The sequence below is a fragment of the Lycorma delicatula genome, chromosome 2, assembly GCF_047948215.1.
Source record: "Lycorma delicatula isolate Av1 chromosome 2, ASM4794821v1, whole genome shotgun sequence".
NCBI classification, from domain to species: Eukaryota; Metazoa; Arthropoda; class Insecta; order Hemiptera; family Fulgoridae; genus Lycorma; species Lycorma delicatula.
The window spans coordinates 102089140-102108767 of NC_134456.1; the positions used below are offsets into that span (position 1 = coordinate 102089140).

General features: G+C 30.2%; 1 protein-coding gene across 3 annotated transcripts in view; it reads right to left on the minus strand.

The window, feature by feature from the left end:
* Positions 1 to 2775: 2775 nt before the first annotated feature.
* Positions 2776 to 19628, minus strand: part of LOC142319056 (tetraspanin-9-like) — a 126310-nt gene continuing 109457 nt past the window's right edge. For 2 of the 3 annotated variants that reach the window (XM_075355906.1, XM_075355905.1), the window contains exon 7: positions 2776 to 19475. In XM_075355906.1, the coding sequence (XP_075212021.1) occupies positions 19383 to 19475 (93 nt within the window). In that variant the 3' untranslated portion in view covers positions 2776 to 19382. The remainder of the gene's footprint in view (positions 19476 to 19628) is intronic. The other variant, XR_012755099.1, reaches the window with a different exon arrangement.

A 19628-nucleotide genomic window follows, 5' to 3' on the forward strand; every position in this document is an offset into this window, starting at 1 on the left:
ACTGCCTCACGAGAGGCAGTCACTGTGATCACCGGCATAAAACCCCTTGAAATTTTTGGCTACGGAATGTAGCCAGTGGTGTTTCCAAGAAGGGAGGCCTTCTAATGTCAGGGTGTATGCAAGAAATTGAAGACCAAGGTTTTGACTGAGGATTTTTTCCATTTTTTAATGTACAATTAGTATTTTAAGCTCCTATATTGTATTTTATTAGCTCATTTTTTATTGTTTAACTTTGTTACTATAATGTGTAAGCTATAAATAAACAATACTAGACAAAGAATTAAATCACATCATAGTCACATATAATGACATTATATCTAAAATTGAAGAGCAAGCCTTCATGGACAAGATTAATCATGTCTGTGCAGGTCAAAACATGTAGCTGAAAACACAGCTGTGTTGTTTGTATTACGCACTGGATTTAGGAATGAATTAATTTTTTTCAGTCTTATAGTCTTAGTTTATTAGTTTTTTCGGTCTTTAGTTTGTTAACATTGCAGTGTCATAACACCTTGACATTGTGTAAATGATGTGGGTGTCTTTTGTTACATATTTGATAAGTTTACTGTAATATCAAATAGAAAAAAACATTATGCCTTTAATTAAAAAAGCACATATTTTGTACTTTCAGTGTAAAATTGGTAATCAGGATAGGACGTGGGTTTCTCACATAGTATGCACTAACTGTTCTGTATATTTAAGAGAATGGTTGAAAGGTACATGGAAGGCTTTGCCATTTGGTGTAACTATGGTTTGGCATGAACCAAAGGATCATGTAAGCGACTGTTACTTTTGTTTAACAAGTATGTCTGAAATTTCTAAAAAATCTAAACGTACTGTAAAATAACCTTCACTGCAATCTGCAATCAGGCCTGTGTACCTCACAGTGAAATTATTCCAGTTTCTGAGCCACCTATGAATGTATGTTTCGAAAGCAGCAATGAAGAATCAGGCAGTACTGAAGAAGTCAACAATGATTTTGATTTTGAATTATCTTCCAATAAGCCACATCTTATATCACAAGGTGAATTAAATGATGGTTAGGGATTTAAATTTATCAAAAAATCAAGCTGAACTGTTAGGATCAAGACTGCAAGGTTGGAATTTACTTAAAAAAAATACAAAAATTTTGTTTTTTGAAGCCGACAAAAAGAACGTTCTCAGTATTTTATTGATGAAAATAATTTGATTTATTGCACAAATATTGATGAGCTTATGTTGCACTTAGGACAAGTTCATAAACCTGAGGACTGGTGTCTTTTCGTAGACTCGTCCAAGTATAGTTTAAAAGTGGTTCTACTACACAACAGTAACAGATATCGTTCGATACCAATCACTTATGGCATTAATTTAAAAGATGTACAATATGATGAAAGACGTTCTGGAAAAAATAAATTATAAAAAACATAGCTGGAACATATATGGTGATTTGAAGGTTATAACTGTTTTGTTAGGCATGCAGTTAGCCTATATTAAGTACATGTGTTTTCTTTGTGAGTGGGATAGCCAAGCTAGGGATAAACATTATAGGGAAGAAACGAGACAACTTAAAATTTCAAATGGGAAAAATATTATTCATGAGCTCTTAGTTGAAACCAAAAATATATTTTTTACCCCCTCTCCATATTAAGCTAGGACTAATGAAAAAAATTTTGTAAAAGCAATGAAGACGGGTAGTCCCAGATTTTTGTACATCAGGCAGAAATTTTCAAATGTAAGGGAAGGAAAAATTAAAGAAGAGATATTTGTTGGTCCTCAAATAAGAGAGTTGGTCAAAGACAATGTATTTAACTGAATGTTAAATAATGTAGAAAGTGCAGCTTGGGCTTCATTTAAAGACATTTGCAAACACTTTCTCGGCAAACAAAAATTTGACAATTACCACGATATTGTTAATCAACTTCTTACTTCATACAGATCTATGGGATGTAATATGTCTTTGAAAATACATTTCCTCCACTCACATCTGGATTTTTTCCTGGACAACCTTGGAGACATAAGTGACCAACGTGGTGAAAATTTCCACGAAGACATTTCGGTGATGGAAAGCTGATATAAAGGGAAGTGGAATACTAACATGCTAGCTGATTACTGCTGGACGTTAATTCGGGATGTGCCTGAGGTTATTTATAAAAGAAAAGCATCAGTGAAATCATTCTAACACAGGTATGGCCATGCAAAATTATAAATTTTACAGATTTTAACTATATTTTCCCTTAACTTTGTTTGAAGCATAATTTATTTAAAACTAAAGGTGATAGAAAAATTGTATTTTCAGATCTGTAATGTATGCAAAAAAGCAATTCAAGAAATGGTATCACATTTAGAGAAACACCAAAAAAATTTTTTTCTATCAATGTAATTAATAAGGATTTTTAAGCATATCTGTTTTTTACTTTATAATTAACCATGTATTTTGTGATAAGAGCTTTGGTCATGAGTTTACCATGGTTTTTTTTTGCCATCCTGGCAAATAATGGTTACTTTTTTATCCATGGAGCAGCATATAACCCACTCTTGACATGATCTATATAATGTATTGTCATGTACCAATCAGAATAAAAATTTATGTTTTTAACTTACATGTCAGCAGTTCTACAAAATCAATATTTGGAAAACTGATTTAGTATTTTTTTTTTGTAATTACCATGTTTAAAAAATATGTAATATTTTAATAATGGCTAAAATATCTAATTGTATAATATAATAAGTAACTAATGTAAGTAATTTGTGAAAAAGGATCAGATGCAATTTTTATCGCAATAAAAAACAAAATAATAGTATTAAAACATGGAATGTTATTTACAAAAATATATATAGATATTTATTTGTAATACAAGCTTAACAAATTATGTTAAAATTACCATAAGTACAAATATATTAAATAGCATAAAAAATAAGTAATTTAACAAAAATATCAACATCACTTATATTTACAAAAACTCTAAATGATATTACGAATTTATTAATAAAATATAATTTTAATTACATTACTTTTATTTAATACAAAAGATTAATTTAAGTAGAAAATTTTATTTTTCTTAATTACTTTTTCATATGGTAGGTAACACTGACACTTAAAATACGGTGTTTTGTGAACACTGCCGTTGTGCTGTTTTATTAGTGCTCACAAATTGTTCATAATGTTTGTTATGCATTATTTATACATAAGAATGAACCATACAGTATTACCATTTAACTTTCATTTTTTTTTTGAGTTAATTTAATCACAAAAAAATTTATTGTAATGAGCTGAGCAGTTTTTTAACAGGTGATTAATTCACTATATGAATCCATTAATTGTGAATGCTAATATAAATGAAATATTTATAGCGTAGTTAAAATGCCAAGTCTTACTTCAGTTTAAATCCAGTACCTTTCAGATGGAAGATGGGCTGTTACCACTCTGCTACAGAGGTAACAGAGTGGCAAATTTATTTGAGAATAATGTATTAGTTTAAATAGTGGAACCATTGAGGAAGGTGTAGGTTGAATCCTCAATTTCTGAAATACAAAATACTACTTAAACAGCAGAACACGTATAGGCAGTAAACAAAAAATTAAATAAATTGACACTTAGATAAATTATTTTTTTCTGTGTTGGTATATGTGTTATTGTTAGTATAGTATATGTTATTGTTCTGCCACAAAAAAAATTATTGTTTTGTAACAAAATGGTGATATCTCTGGCTTTCATATGGAAGATTCTGCATTTGAATCCCTATCAGACTTAGTTTTTTCATGCTGTAAAACTCACATATTTCAAACATTACCTGTTCTGTTATTTAGTCTTGGTGTTCTATTATTTCAATGAATAAACAAATAAGTTATTATGATGTTCAGTAGGACAGCAACTACAGAAGTAATATTTGAATCAGCTAATACTAGCAGTTTTTCAGACTGATTAAATGTAAAGTTATGTGCTGTAAATTAATCTAAATACTGTATTTATTTTTGGCATGAAAATTAAAAAAATACAAGACTTCAAGATAAAATGTTAGATTGATATTTCTCTGGTTAATCTGTTATAAACATATGAAATACCTTAAGTTCAATCCCTCACTTAAGGGTTAACTAACCTGAAGTTGTAAGCTAACAGTTTGTAGTCAAGTTCAACAATAAAAGTCAAGTAATATCAACAATAAAATAAAAGATTAAATTTTCTATTTGTTTTTATTAAAAATAATTATGAGTAATAAATACTGCAATTTTCATTAAGGGAAAATAAAATTTAATAATTTTTATATTTGATTATTTTTTTATAAAAAAATTCTTCAAACTAGAGTAGCCTTTTCAATTACTATTTTACTATTAATTAATTTCATTAAGAATTGTTACAGTAATACAACAAAACAGTTTTTTATAAGTTATTATAACTTAAATTTAATCACATCTTAGAGAAATTCACATTTATATGAAAAATGTAATTATAATTATAACATTTTATATGTAGCAGTGTATACACATATGTATTATAACAATAAACAACTAAATTATTATACAAATAAATAAAAAAATTAAAATACACTTAGTTTTTAAAAAAAAAGTAATATAAAAGAAACTATAAGGCCTTGGGAAGTTTCAAATTCATATGAAGTGCTCCTATTAAAAACAGTACTGTGTTTTGCTCTTAAAGAAAGCAAAACTGATTGTGAACTCTTTGGCATGTTTGAACCTGCATGCAAACATAAATACACTCAGATGTTCAGTTAATTTTAAGTCACTGTTTTGTGCAGTTGAGTTTTCTGTTGTGATAATTATGGTATGTTTAAAAAACTGGACAAGGTATCTATTTGAATTTTTCATAAAAATTGAATAAGTCACTGCTAGAATGTTTTCAAATGCTTACAAAAACTAACAGGAAAGACTGCATGTTTTCTGTAAATGTGTTTCAATGGCACAGAAGAGTCAGTGAAGGTTGTGTGTGTGAGAACAGAATATGGAAGATAATGAACATCCTGGCCCTTCCACTTAAAAAATAGAAGAAAATGTAGACAAAATTAGTGAGATTGTTCAAGGACCTCAACTTGCTGTCCATACAATAGCTAAAACCCATGAACAATGACAAAGACGTGGCGTGGAAAATTTTGTGTGAGAATCTTTATATGAAATATATGTACCAAGATGGTTCCTAGGATTCTCATACCTGAACAAAAAGAATGTTGCAGGGAAATTTGTGCCAACTTGACACTGACATCGAACCTTTTTAAAAAATGTTCACTCATAACAAAACTTGAATCTTTCAATACAATCCTGAGATGAAACATCAGTAAATACACTGGAAACATTATATCACCAAGAAAGAAAAAACTCATCAAACAAGTGTACAAATTCAAAGATTTACTCATTACGTTCCTGACGTCAAAATTATAATTTTGAAAGAATGGGTTCAGAAGGTACAACAGTGAATCAGAATTATTACAAAGAATTTTTGGCAATGCTCAAAGACAACCAAAAAAAAAAACTATCAAAACTGTGAAAAATGTTTTTATTCTTCATTAGGACAATAGGCCTGCTACACAACACTTTCTATAAAGGAGATTTTGGCCAACATTCTACATTGGAACATTTAACATATTTATTAGATTTGGGATCATGTAACTTTTTATTAAAATTAATTGCAATTATTAATGAGTTTTGTGTTGGCAGAAGTGACAGCAGTTCAAGAATATTAGTTTCTTCTCTTTCTGAGTGAGCTGTTTATGTATTTTTCCAAGATGGCTGACAAAAGAAGACCAAATGTTGAACAGCGCATAAAGACTGTTGTTTTTAATGAAACAAAGATGGTTTTGTGCATGCACATTTTCAAACTTGGTGGTCACCTTCATTTAAAACAATATATAGACTTTATGAAAGATTTAGTAGTGTTAGTTCAGTATTTGAGAGTAAGTGTGAACAGCCTGCCGAAGGTAGGCGTTTACAGAATGTCGAAGCTGTCAGAGCAGCGTTGCTGAGGAGCCCGGGCAAATTAACAAGAAAAGCAGCAGTACAACCTAGGATTTCTAGGCGATCTGTGCAGGAGATTTTAAAAACTAATTTGCATTTGTATCCATACAAAATTAGTGTTGCCTAAATTAACAGTTAAGAACAAACATCAAAGAACGGCATTAACTGATTGGGCTGAGAACTAAGAAGTATTACTGAACAATGTTTGGTTTTCAGGTGAGGCACATTTTCATCTATGGGTTTTTAATTAATTAAGCCCATTTAATTTAATTAAACCCATGGGCTTCTGAAAATCTATACATGCTTCATGAAATGGTGCATCATGCTCCAAGAATTGTGGTATGGGTCGCTAGCTCAAGTCATGGGGTAATATGGTGATTCTTTTTTGAACAGACAGTGAACAATGAATGTTATCTAAACATGCTGCATAATAATTTTTTTCCTCAGTTTCTTGCAAAAGGGTTTCAATTAGAAAACATGCGATTAATGCAGGATGGAGCCAGAACACTCACAGCTGATATTGTTTAAGACTTTCTGCACGAAACTTTTAAAGCAAATGTCATTTCATTTGCGTTAAAAGTTTCCTAATCATTTTGCGTGTGGAGAGAACAGGCCTCTGAACAGTCAGTCCTAATTTGAATCCATGTGATTATTTTCTTCTGGAATTTCTAAAGGAAAAATTTTCCCTAAACATCCTTGTACAGAGATGGTACTGCAAGTGCTGATCGTTGAGGCATGCAATGAGATAACAGAGGATATGTGTTGTAGAATTATTAACAACATAGGAGTTCGTGGGTAGAAGTTGCTAGAGATGATGGTGGACATACTGAACATATGATAAGCAGAACATAATGTCCAGGTATATAGTAAAATAAAGTAAAATAAAGTCCAGGTATATAGTAAGACATGTATTTTACTTTTCTGTACTGCAATTCAAATAAATATTTTTTAACAAAACTAAATGTTGGATCATTTCATGCTCCACCTGTATGTAACAATTAAATATTACATCAAAAATTTTAATTATTTAAGATGTCATCAGAAGTAAATTAAAACAAATACAAAATCAGATTAACATTTATAATAAACAGCTTAGATAAAATTACTTAATGTTATACATTTTAGCACTTCACAGGATGCTACATATTATATCTTATTTCTCCTTAAGCAACCTGACATCACTAAATCAAACAAATAAATCATGATCATTAAAAAATAACAAATCACAAACTCATAAGCAATAAATAAAATACAATTTGTTTAAAATAATTAATCTAACATTATTCCACTTAACATAAAGTAGATATTAAGTAAACAAAATCAAAGTTTAACATAAATTAAAATATGTGTATTCTGATATGTAATTCTAAATACACTAATTTACAGCTATAACTTTTTTTTTGTTTTAACTTGTATTCCTTATTATTTGTGGTCAGATTAAAACTAGATGGACTGTTACTTAATTGCAAAAAAAAAAGAGGAAAAGTTCATAATTTAAGATATAACTTGTTTATATTTTGAAAACACAGCCTGATTTTAGAAAGGAATAAATTTCTAAATTAACCAGACATATCAATCTAAAGAAACTTGAGTTACAGATAGTTGTTAAAAAAAAGAAAGTAAAACAGGAATTATAAATGCTCATGACTATCCATGAAAATCATATACTAGATCTACATTTCAACCGTTAACAGCCAACTGTTAAAATAATATTTATTTTAGCAACTGTGTAATTATTAAATGGTTTTTTGTGCTTTTTGAAAGTTTTATTTATTAATTTGTTTTTATTTGGCTTGTAATAATCTGGACAGTATAAATTATTGATTTACTCAGTAAAATTATACTTTCATAGTGTTCATTATGCACAACAGAATGCACAGTATAAAAATGAAAAATATAGTGTACAACAGTATCAGTTAAATAATTACTTTTGTGGTGTAAAATTTCTGGGTGTACAGATGACAAAGTAAATGCTTAGTAAGTTATTGATTGGACAGTAATTATAATATATGTCTGTAACCTAGTAAAAATAAGTTCCCCGTTTGTGATAATATTAAATTGTACTTGCACATATATCGAGACTTAAAATGGTCTACGATAACAAGTTGTGTTTGTGAGGATTTAATAAAGAAACTGGCATTTTATCAATTATTTTATTTTCAGTTCTTGAAATTAAAATTTTATTCTTTCTTGAAATTAAAATTATTTCACTATATAAGGAGTGGCAATTTAACTAGATGGGTAATCTCATTTAAGTAATGAGATTGTCAATCCCACAATGTGTTTGCAGAATTTTTTTTAAATAAAGGGCAGTTAGTTGCATGTTCAATTACAAAATTTTTCCATGAAACTAAAGTAAAACATTTACAAAAGTTATGCAGAGTACATTTTAGATTAGGTTTGATTCAATATACCCTCATATTCTCCATGCCACTTGTTATATGTGTGACTGTGCACATCGTGCCATAAGTATGTACATCGTGTCATAAGTATGAGTGTACTTATATAATGAAGTTAGTTTACATAATGAATAGGGCTATTATATACTGTCTATTATTTCTACTGAGCATTATTAATTTTATTAATTTATTAATTACTGAATAAAAATAATAATTACATATGATTTTGGTTTAAAAATAGGAAGTAAAACCAAAATGTATGAAATAATTATGTTAGATTGGCATTAATAATAAAAACTGTTCGTTCATAATTTATGGTTAGTGAAGTGATAATATAGTATTACTTTGCATATAGCAAAATGAAAACACACTACCATTACACTTCACTATTTCTATTTTACTCATTTTTATTAAGACATGGATCAAGTTATAAATTTTTATTTTTTGTAATAGGTTCTTGGTGATTCTATTTGTTGTGTTATAAAATAATGCTCTTCTTTATTAAAGAAAATAAAAATATATAGATCTCATAATAACAAAAACAAACTAATAGAAAACATTTTTTTTCTGTCCTAAAGATCTTTCTAGTTATTTTTTTAGATTTTTAACAATAATATAAACTACTAACATTAACCTTATAAACCTTATAAATTTAATCTATAATTAAATTTATTTAACCAAAATATAATTCAAAAAAAAAACCTTAACACTAATTTACATACAAACAGTGCTAGATAAAAAAATACTTCAAACAAAACTGTATCATTCATTTACATGGTAGAATTTTTTTTACAATCAATTGAGAAATTCATTTAAAAGTTATGAGAAAGATTAATTTATATGCAAATTAAAAATATTATTCATAGAAAATGGTTTTACAGCCTTAAGTGCATACACTATATGTAGTATTCATAATTTTTTTTTTTACTAAACTGTAATGAAATTATTTTTATTTGTTACATGTCATAATTGTATCAAATGTAAGCTAATATGACTCACAGAAAATTCTGGAAACAATGAAGCTATTCGCAAGATTGACCAGCATCTTATGCCTGGCTTACCACGGAAAATGAGGAGTTTCTTTAAAAAAAAAACCTTTACTTCACTGATGAGTATTATTTATATTACACAGCAGCATGCTGGTAAATGCAAATGATGTTTGTTCAACTATAGTTAAAGCTATTATTTATAATATAATTTAAAAATCTAAACAAATTGAAAATTTGAATTGCCCTACATCCCAATTTGATTTAAACCTCCCACAGAGTGGTGGGAAATTTTCAAAGGTATAGTGGCAATGAAGAATTTAGAACTTCTGCAGCAATAAATTCTGTGAGCACATTCACTCCAAAGCATCAACACTGTGACAAAATTTGTGTAAAATGTTCTTGTCAGATGAAGAGGCACTTCTATTATTTTCCTTGAAATACATTAAGATACAAGTACAAATACTACTATTTTACATGTTTACTACAAAAGGTAGGCTGTTTTAAGGTAGGATGTTATTTATGTACATATTAGATTCAATTTTTATATTAATTACTACATCACATTATCTACATTAACACTATTTACTTATTAAAATTTAAATTAAAAAAAAAGTGAAATAGTTAACAGAAATGGTTCATTTATAATTACAGTAAAACCTGAGTTAATGGAATCCTGTCTACAATGAAAAATTTCCCTGGTCTCGTGAATTTTACCAAAGATATGATGTTAATTTTCCCTCAAATAATGGAACCTGACATGCAGAAATGGAAAAAATCTCACAAGTTAACGGAACTGTTTTTTTGAGAACCGTGTAGAGTACTGTAATTTATGCAAAACAATACGTATACCCATTTAATGCTGTACATAAAGTACAGTACTAAATTTCCCATGATATAAAATAAAATACATATACTGTACAGTACTATACATGTATACAGTATACTGTACTACGCTACGTTAAAAATTACCCTGCATAAACAAAAATAAAAATTAGTCATGTCACAGAGTTGTAACTGATAAATTTGCATTGAACACTACATAAATATTTACATTTTCAGTAACTCGTCGTCAATAGTAATAGGCAATGAAAAACAGACAGAGAGTGTTAAAACCTTGCACAAGTGACAGCACACAGTCATCATTGTTTTGGCTACTTTTATCTTGTTTAGTCTCCGGGAATCACAATTAGGTGTTATTTCAGAGGATGATATGTATGAGTGTAAATGAAGTGTAGTCTTGTACAGTCTAAGGTCGACCATTTCCAAGATGTGTGGTTAATTGAATCCCAACCACCAAAGAACACTGGTATCCACGATCTAGTATTCAAATCCGTATAAAAGTAACTACTAATTGTTTGGGAGTGGTTTGTGAGTGTGAAGGCAAGAAAGTTACGATTTCAGAAGTAATTGTATAGCAAAGGAAATTGCAGAGAAATTAGGTAGTACCAATTTTAGTGCTTCAAATGGTTGGCTGAAAAGTTTTAAAAAGCAGCATCAAATTGTGTTTAAAGAAGTATGTGGTGAGGCTGTAGATGTGTGTGACGAGACAGTAACTGACTGGAAAACAAAACTTGCTACCTGACTGAAAATTACAAACCTAGAAATATTGCAAACGGAACGAAACCAGACGTTTTTATCGTGTACTACTGATTAAGACTCTGCTTGAAAGGAGGATGTTGTACATGAGGGAAAGGAAAGATTCCGTTCCAAGGACAGGTTGACAGTTTTATGACAGGAGAACTGGAAAAACTGCTCATTATGGGAAAGGCTGATAAGCTGAGGTGTTTTAAAAACATTAATAAAGAGCTAAATAAACACGTTTTTCTCTTTTAAGCTAATGCAAATGTCATCTGGATATTGCATTAAGCCATGTTAAATTAGCTTGGTTCCCATCAAATATAACAAGTGTTACCCAGCCTATGGATCAGGATGTAATTAAATGTCTCAAATTACACTACCGTAGATTAATGAGATTTAATGAAATCTCTGTTAGCAACTACTGAAACAGTATGATCAACTACTCAACTGACTAAATCTATATCAGTGCTCGACGCTATAATTTGGCTGTCTGAAGCTTTTAAATATGTATCGGCAGAGACAGTTCAACACTGCTGCCAAAAAACAAACTTTCAATTGCACATGGCTACAAAAACGGAACTTATGACATTTGATGACTTGCAGGAAGAACTGAACAGGGTGACTTATGAATATATAACTGCTGAAGATTTTATTAAAATGAACAACTTATTAGAGACCAAGGCTAACATAGAGAATATAGATGAATTTAAACTGACCACCACCGACAGAAAACTGACAAAGACAAAAGCTATTCTGATGATGACTGTAACAGTAACAAACTATACAAACACTAGATCATACAGTGCAACATTATCCAACCTATTAGACCTTCAGGAATTTTCACTTACAGCAAATGATTCAGAGTTGTTTAGCATAATTTCAAAAACCAGAATGTTGACAGAAAACAGAGCAGCTGAAAATAAAAGTTCAGTAAAAAATTAACCAATTTTTTTTTATTATAATAAGGACTAAATTAGAACAATGAACAGTAATAAAGTACATTTAATTTAATTTAAATTATGTTTACTTATTAAAGTGTATTAGTTTAAGGTACTGAAATTCATTATTCATCAAAATCATCAGTACCTAAATTTAGGATTTTTTAAATTAAAATACGAAAATTGTTCAACAATCCAGTACACTGTTCTGTACATTCTAACAAAGATAGACATTTTGTGCTTACAAATTCGCTAACAAACTACAGTACAGTGCACTGCTGAAAATGAAATGGGGTTCTGGTAAGCACACAACCATTTTATTTATTTTTAATTGTATAGTCCACTAGTTCATCCCTGTATTCACCAGAATCCTGTTCACAATGAAAAATATTCTCAGTCCTGTGAAATTCCATTAACTCAGATTTTACTGTACTAATTTTTTTTGTTACATAATAAATACAAGTAAGACGATATATTAATCTAGAGAGAAATGAAAATGTAGTTTTTCATATCTTGATGACAATGCAAAGAAAGGATATAGGATAAAAAGTGTGTGTTTTGATGAAATTTTAAATTAATCATAAATAACATTAGAACATGGCCTTTTTTCCTTATACTTTTGCAATCCTCATGCAACTGATCATATAAAATTAAATAAAAATCATATAAAAATTATGAGTATTTACATACTCACTATCTACTTTTGTACAAGCAAAGATATTTTATTTTTAAAAACAAGGCTTTTAAGTACTGAAAATATCTGCAGAAATAAATACTGTAAACAATAAAATAAATCTGCAGCAATTTAATTGCTGCAAGTTCTCAGAATCATAGCAATTCTCAGCACAAGACAGATGGCTGGTCTAATTACGAATATAAACTGCCATGTATGCAGGCTATTGTGAATTATTCCACTATTTCTCTAAATACTCCACAGAGGTCTATGGGAACCTTTATTGACAATAGACTGTATAATAATTTAGTGCAGTGTTATAAAGAAAAAAATTTTCAACTAATGAAATTAAATACCACTTATACATTAGAATACATATCATGGCTTCACCTGCACTATATGGTTACTAACATTTCCCACTGGGGTCAATTTTGTGTTTTTTAGTCAAGTAACTAGAGGCAAGTGCAGCCAGTCACATTGCACATACAGTAACAGTGGCACGGGCTGTGTTGGTTGAGCTGCTGCACTGTTCACAATCACAACCCCCTTAAACTAAATTCAAAAAAATGGTTTTAAATATTTATCTGAAGAACATTTACAAGTCCAAATCTAGTGAATATGTTGTTTAGTATAATAAAAAATGGGGAATACTTGCAATCATTGTTGAAAATTTTTTTAACTTTCTTCACCACTTTCAAAGTCGAATTTCAAAAAATTTAGAAATCGGATATTCACATTAAGATTAATCCATAGTTTATGGATATTCACATTAAGATTAAATACACCAAAAATCAAAATGATATGTTCAAATTTTTCCAAGAAATTCAAAAAATAGTTGGGTTTCAGAAAAAATTCAAAATCCATTTTAACCCTTTCTAAACTCAGGATTTCAAAAATCTAGAAATTGGCTTTTGGATATTCACATAAAAATTACACACTAAACATAAAGTTGATATTTTCATTTGTTACCTAAAAATTCAAAAAAAGTAAATTTCATTATTTCTCCATTTTAACCCTTTAAATTTGGAATTTCAGAAAATCCTTTCATAGTGTGCATTTTCACCCTACGAAGAACATGTCAAATTTTCATCAATTTATCTAAATAAGTTTTGCTGGGAGTTGATTATGAATCACTCCCAACATATTTTATATATATATATATATAGCATGCAAATTATTCTGAACACAGGGAATCTTTTGCTTACTTCTTTGTTGTGTCTGCACTGCTTGACCACACCCATTCTTTAAACTGTATATCTGCGATATTACTGTTCTTTGGTTATTTTGCAATTTTCATGTTATAAATAGTGTTTCTTGAAAGATTATTTAATTTTCTATTACAAAATTATATTTTCATATTTTTTTTGTTTTATATCTTGAATATGTAATAATGGACATAACTCCAAGAAAGCATTTGAAGATTCTTTCTCTTTCTGAGCATATCATATGACACAACAACAAATAGCTTATGATTGGTGTTGGACTAGAGACAGTGAATGATATTTTAAAACAATCTTTAAAAAAATTCCTTTTCATCTCAAAGGAAAGGTAATTGTGGCAGTAAATGAAGAACTACTCTAACACAGGATCGCTTATTAATGAGAATTAGCAACCAGTGGAACAGATTTATATGTGACAACTGTTAGATGCGGACTTCTTGCAGCTAGGGGAAAACTCGTTGGCCAGCTGAAAAGCAGCCTTTAACACCAGCAATTTGTAAAAAAAAAAAGCTCTTGAAGGCCAAAACTTGTACTAACTGAACAAAAGAGTGGAAAAATGTTACGTTTTTCCGACAATTCACATTTTTATGTTCAGGTGCAAAGGGTTCCTATATATTAGAAATGCATCGGATGAAAATACATCAGTTAACATCCCCAGAAAAGAATGTTTTGGGGCTGCTTCACGTATGAAGACCCTTGTTTATTACTTCCAGTAGATTGTATTTTGAAAAGTGATGGATATATCAAAATTTTGAAGGAAAGGGTTATGACACAACTTCAAAACTAATTCCCACAAGGTAACAGAGTGTTCAAACAAGATTTGGCATCATGCCATGCTCCCAAAAAGTGGCCAAACTTTTCAAAGAAAAAAAGTGCTCCCTGGCTAGGAAACATCCAGACTTAAACCCTATTGAAAATCTTTGGGCAATAGCCAGAAAACACCTCTCAAAAATGAATTTACTACAAAAATTAACCTCATTACAACAATAATATTGGTATGGTGTTTTAGTTGAAGAATATTTACAAGTCCAAATCTAGTGAATATGTCGTTTAGTATAATAAAAAATGGGGAATACTTAATGAAGAAATTAAAAAAAATGAGTAGTGCACTTATTGAATCAATTGCAAATCATGTATCTTAAGTATTTACGAATAAAGGACATATTAAATACAAGATATTCACTAATTGTACAGGTATAAATTTGTCTAAATTAAGTAACCTTTTATTAAATAACATTGGATTAATTTGCATTATAAAAATTCTGTATGTGTGTGTGTGTATATATATATATATATGCATAGAGTGAAACCTCAATAATTCGAAACCCAAGGGACTATAAAAAAAATTTAATTAACTAGTACACCAAAATCCCTATCACCAACCTAACCTAACTTTCATGTTTTGTATTCCTTCTTTTAAGTAATGCGTAGATGAAATAGCCTTCCTTTTTGCAGGGCGAGTGGGTTTATATACTTAGTTGGGAAAAAAATAATAGAACTTTAAAGATCATCAAGTTTAATGGTAATAAATTCATTACATACTACGTGTTTTTATTACTTGCAGTGGTAACTTATAAGCGTGTACAAAAGTATGCCGTAATTTTAACTTGTCTTTTCTGTTTATTTTGAATTTTCACTACACTTGGTTCTAACTTATTAAGACAACCAAATATTTTTGGGTCCTTATTTACTTGGCCTTCAAAATACGATTCTAATTTCCTTAACAGTTTTTTCTTTCTTTTTTTGCTTTATGCTTGTACGTGGGATGTGAATGTATCCAACGCTTCTTTACTGTTAGGCAGTGGCGGCTATTCTTCCTCTACGTTGTTGTCTTCATCGCCTACTAACCTTTCCTCGTTTCTTACTTAGACTACGATTTCTTTACCTATTTCACTGCTAACGATGATGTTGTCCACACTCACAAAGGTAGCAAAGAGTATGCTAGCAAGTTCATTCCAATTTTCAGTTTCACTTTTACTATTATTTTCACTACATTCTCTTCACAAACGTTACTTACATCTCTTTCTGCATTGAATCCAGCTTTCTTAAAAACGTTTGAAACAATTTCAGGTATTATTTGTTCCCATGCAGTTAATACCACTCGATTTGCATCTAACAAATTAATAGCTGTACTCTTGTTTGAATCGATTTTGTTTTCTTATTTACTTAGAGTTTACTAATGTCTCAAATTTCTTATAGCATCTTGGTTCATCGGTTGACATACATAAGTCATAATAGGTGGACAAAATTGAAGTTTAATTGCATTTAAGTTAGTAAAATATATGTGTGCAGAGCAGCTGTCAATGAATAAAATGACTTTTTTTCTGCAAAATAAATATTTTATGCAGTTTTTGAACCCAATTTTCAAAGCAGTTCGCTGTCATCCACGCTTTTCGATTTGCAGTAAACTCAACTGGTAACGATTTTTAAAACAGCACGGCCGCGCATATTTGCTAATCATTAGAAGAGGAAGCTTTTCTGTACCGTCCAAGTTCGCACCGACTAAAATGATAACTCGTTATTTGCTGAGTTTTCCGCTGACGCCTGGATCTCCTTCCAAAGTGTCAGAAAGTTGTCAGAAGTACATTTATAAAACAACCCTAATTCGTCTACGTTGAAATCATAATGGCTATATCATTTAAGCAGCTGAGGAAGTTTACCTTTCCACTGATCAAAATCCTGTTAAACTACGGATGCACTTTCTCCTCAAATTCGTTAAAAAGAAATTCCATTCCTTCAATAAATCTTTCAAGCCACCTAGCACTGGTTTTAAATTTTTCGTTTCCTATCAGTTTAGCAAATTCTTTGGCTTTAGACCTAATAACTGGATCACTTAACGATGTATCGCGCGGCTTCTTACTATTGTAAATCACTTCATTACGCACTGATTAATATCCAGAAATTCAGGCCTCCTTTGTCATTTCTTCGATTCATTTCCACTACAGTAACCTTACATAATCGTTTCCTTATTTTTTAAATAGGTGGACAATGTCGATAAAGAGATTCCATATTATTTTGCTACATCAGACGTCGATCATTCTCTCTAAGTTAGAGTTTGGTATTTTAGGTTGATTGACATGTCCATTAACAAATCGTGAAAAAACAAACAGTGAAACACTGTTAAACAAATAAGAAACAGTAAACAAAGATTATACTGAAAATAGATGCGTCTTTCACGCATCTATCAAACTCAAATATAGTACAGGCGAAGGCCATAAATATACATAGGCATAAATACAGAGCGTTTCATAATGTTCTTCGGAGTTTCGAAAATTCATTAACAGAAAACCATTTCACTCATAAGAATAAAACAAGTACTGTACGAAAGAGTAATTCAAATAATTATTTTCCACATATACTAGGCTTATAGTTAGTAAACCATTTGCTCGCTAGGCGTCAACAGTAGAGAAAATGGCTGCCACGGGAAGCGAGAAGTCGATTTGTGCGTTAGAATTTCACTTGTCAAAGTCAGTAATTTCTGTGCAACGTGCGTTTCGGTTGAAATTTCATAAGGAGCCACCAAGTGACAATTCAATTCGAGCATGGTATAAACAATTCAGTGAAACCGGTTGTTTGTGCAAGCGAAAATCAACCGGTCGTCCATCAACCTCAGAAGTCAATGTTGAACGTGTGCGTGCAAGTTTCATTCGAAGCCCGTCAAAATCGACTTCAGTTGCAGGCAGAGAATTAGGAATTCCGAAAACAACAGTGTGGAGAGTTCTTTGTAAACGTTTATTATGCAAACCGTACCGTCTTCAATTAATCCAGCGTCTTTCTGATGGAGATAAAACACGTAGGCTCGATTTCTGTTTACAGTTACAGGAAAAGGTGTTAAATGAAGATTTTCTAAACAAGATAATCTTCAGCGATGAAGCTACTTTCCACATTAGCGGCAAAGTAAACCGTCATAACGTGCGAGTTTGGGGAACTGAAAACCCACACGCTTATGTGGAACACATTCGGGATTCTCCGAAAGTAAACGTCTTTTGTGCGATCTCTCGTAAGGCAGTGTATAGGCTGTTCATTTTTTTATGGAAACGACAGTAACCGGCACGATATACCTGGATATGTTACAATTATGGCTTATGCCTCAGCTACTCAACGACTTCATTTTCCAGCAAGATGGTTGTCCTGCCCGTCTTCATAACGAGGTTCGACAGTACCTTAACACAACATTACCTCGGCGCTGGATATGACGTGCGTCTGAAGAAGATCAATACATTATGCTGTGGCCACCAAGATCACCAGACCTCACGCCCTGTGTTTTCTTTCTCCGGGCTTACGTGAAAGATAGGGATTTATCCCACCATTGCCGCACGATATCGCTGAGCTACATGATCGCATAATCAATGCAATCAACTCTATCGAAAATGACATGTAGAACGAGTTTGGCAAAAGCTAAGACTTTCGTGTTGATGTGTGCCGTCTCAGCAGAGGAACACATATTGAACATTTATAGATTTTACCAAAAACTGTTTGAGTCCCTCCATCACCTCGTACATCTTTCAGTTAGGTAAGTGAAATACTTTTTTGTACTGAATTTTTGTAACTCCTATGAACATTATGAAACTCTCTGTATACTTATATATTTAGGGTTTAGTTAGGCATACTTATGAATCGCCAAGATGATATCATTAACAAGAAATGTAACCGATAAAAGAATGGCGTCACTTTAATGACCAAACTGCAAAAGCTTTTGAGTAAATTAAACTTAAAAAAAAAAATGGAATAAATGGAAATAAATAATTTAACGAATATTTTTTCTCGAATGACAAGGTTACATGGTATACAAAATTGACGGGGATGAATATTTCTTCGAATTAACGAGTTTCATATTATCGCGGTTTTACTGTGTATACACACATATATATATATATAAAATAAAATAAATAAAAGTATATATATATGTATGTATGTATACAGAATTTTTATCGTTTTACTGCATTTTACATTACAAATGTAACACAATGTGAAAATATCTCACTGAATTATTTCATATTAACAATTTTTTTTTTTTTTAATTTGAATACCCAAATTTTATTTATCCTAACAATTACACTGATCACACTTAGTTCAGTTCTATTGTAATGATTTACCCATAAGTTATAATCAATAGAGGTAATAGTACATAATAAAGGGTAAGCACTTTCTGCAAAGTTTTTACCATGTATCCTCTTTTAATGATAGTAAAATATTAAAATTATTCATTATTATTATTACCTAATTTTTTCCATCAGTTGTTATTCCAAAAAAAGTCTAACATATTAAATTTTAAATTAGAAATGCATCAATATTTTATTTCTACACAAGTATTATTTTTAATCATGACAAATTTCATTTTACCGATTTTATCTGTAATAAAACAATTATGTTTTATTATAAATACATATTTCAATTATAATTAGTTAACAACATAAAAATCAGATGATTTTATTTTGACTAGAAGAAAATGGAAATTATAGAAAAATAAAATATACATATACAAAAAGATAACAGATTAACGCCATCAAATGTTAAGTAAAAATAAAATTGATCGTACTCCAGTTCAACAATAGTATCTCTCTTACATATTTTCACTATCTTGCATGATATCTGTGAGTGTAATGTCCACAAATAACAGGCTGCAGTTCATCATTTAGTCAGGAATTATGGTCATATGACTTATATGTGTGTGAAGTTCTTTTATGACGAACAGTACAAAATAATAACATTGATGAGATTAAACCAAATAACTGAAACAAAAATTAATACAATTAGAAAAAAAACCATTAATCAAACAATTAAAATAATTTAAAATAGGTAATTTGGTATATTGAGTAAATAAATCGATTTTAAGAGTAGCAGGTGGGCCCCAGTTTAAACAATATGGAACTCAGCTACTACTT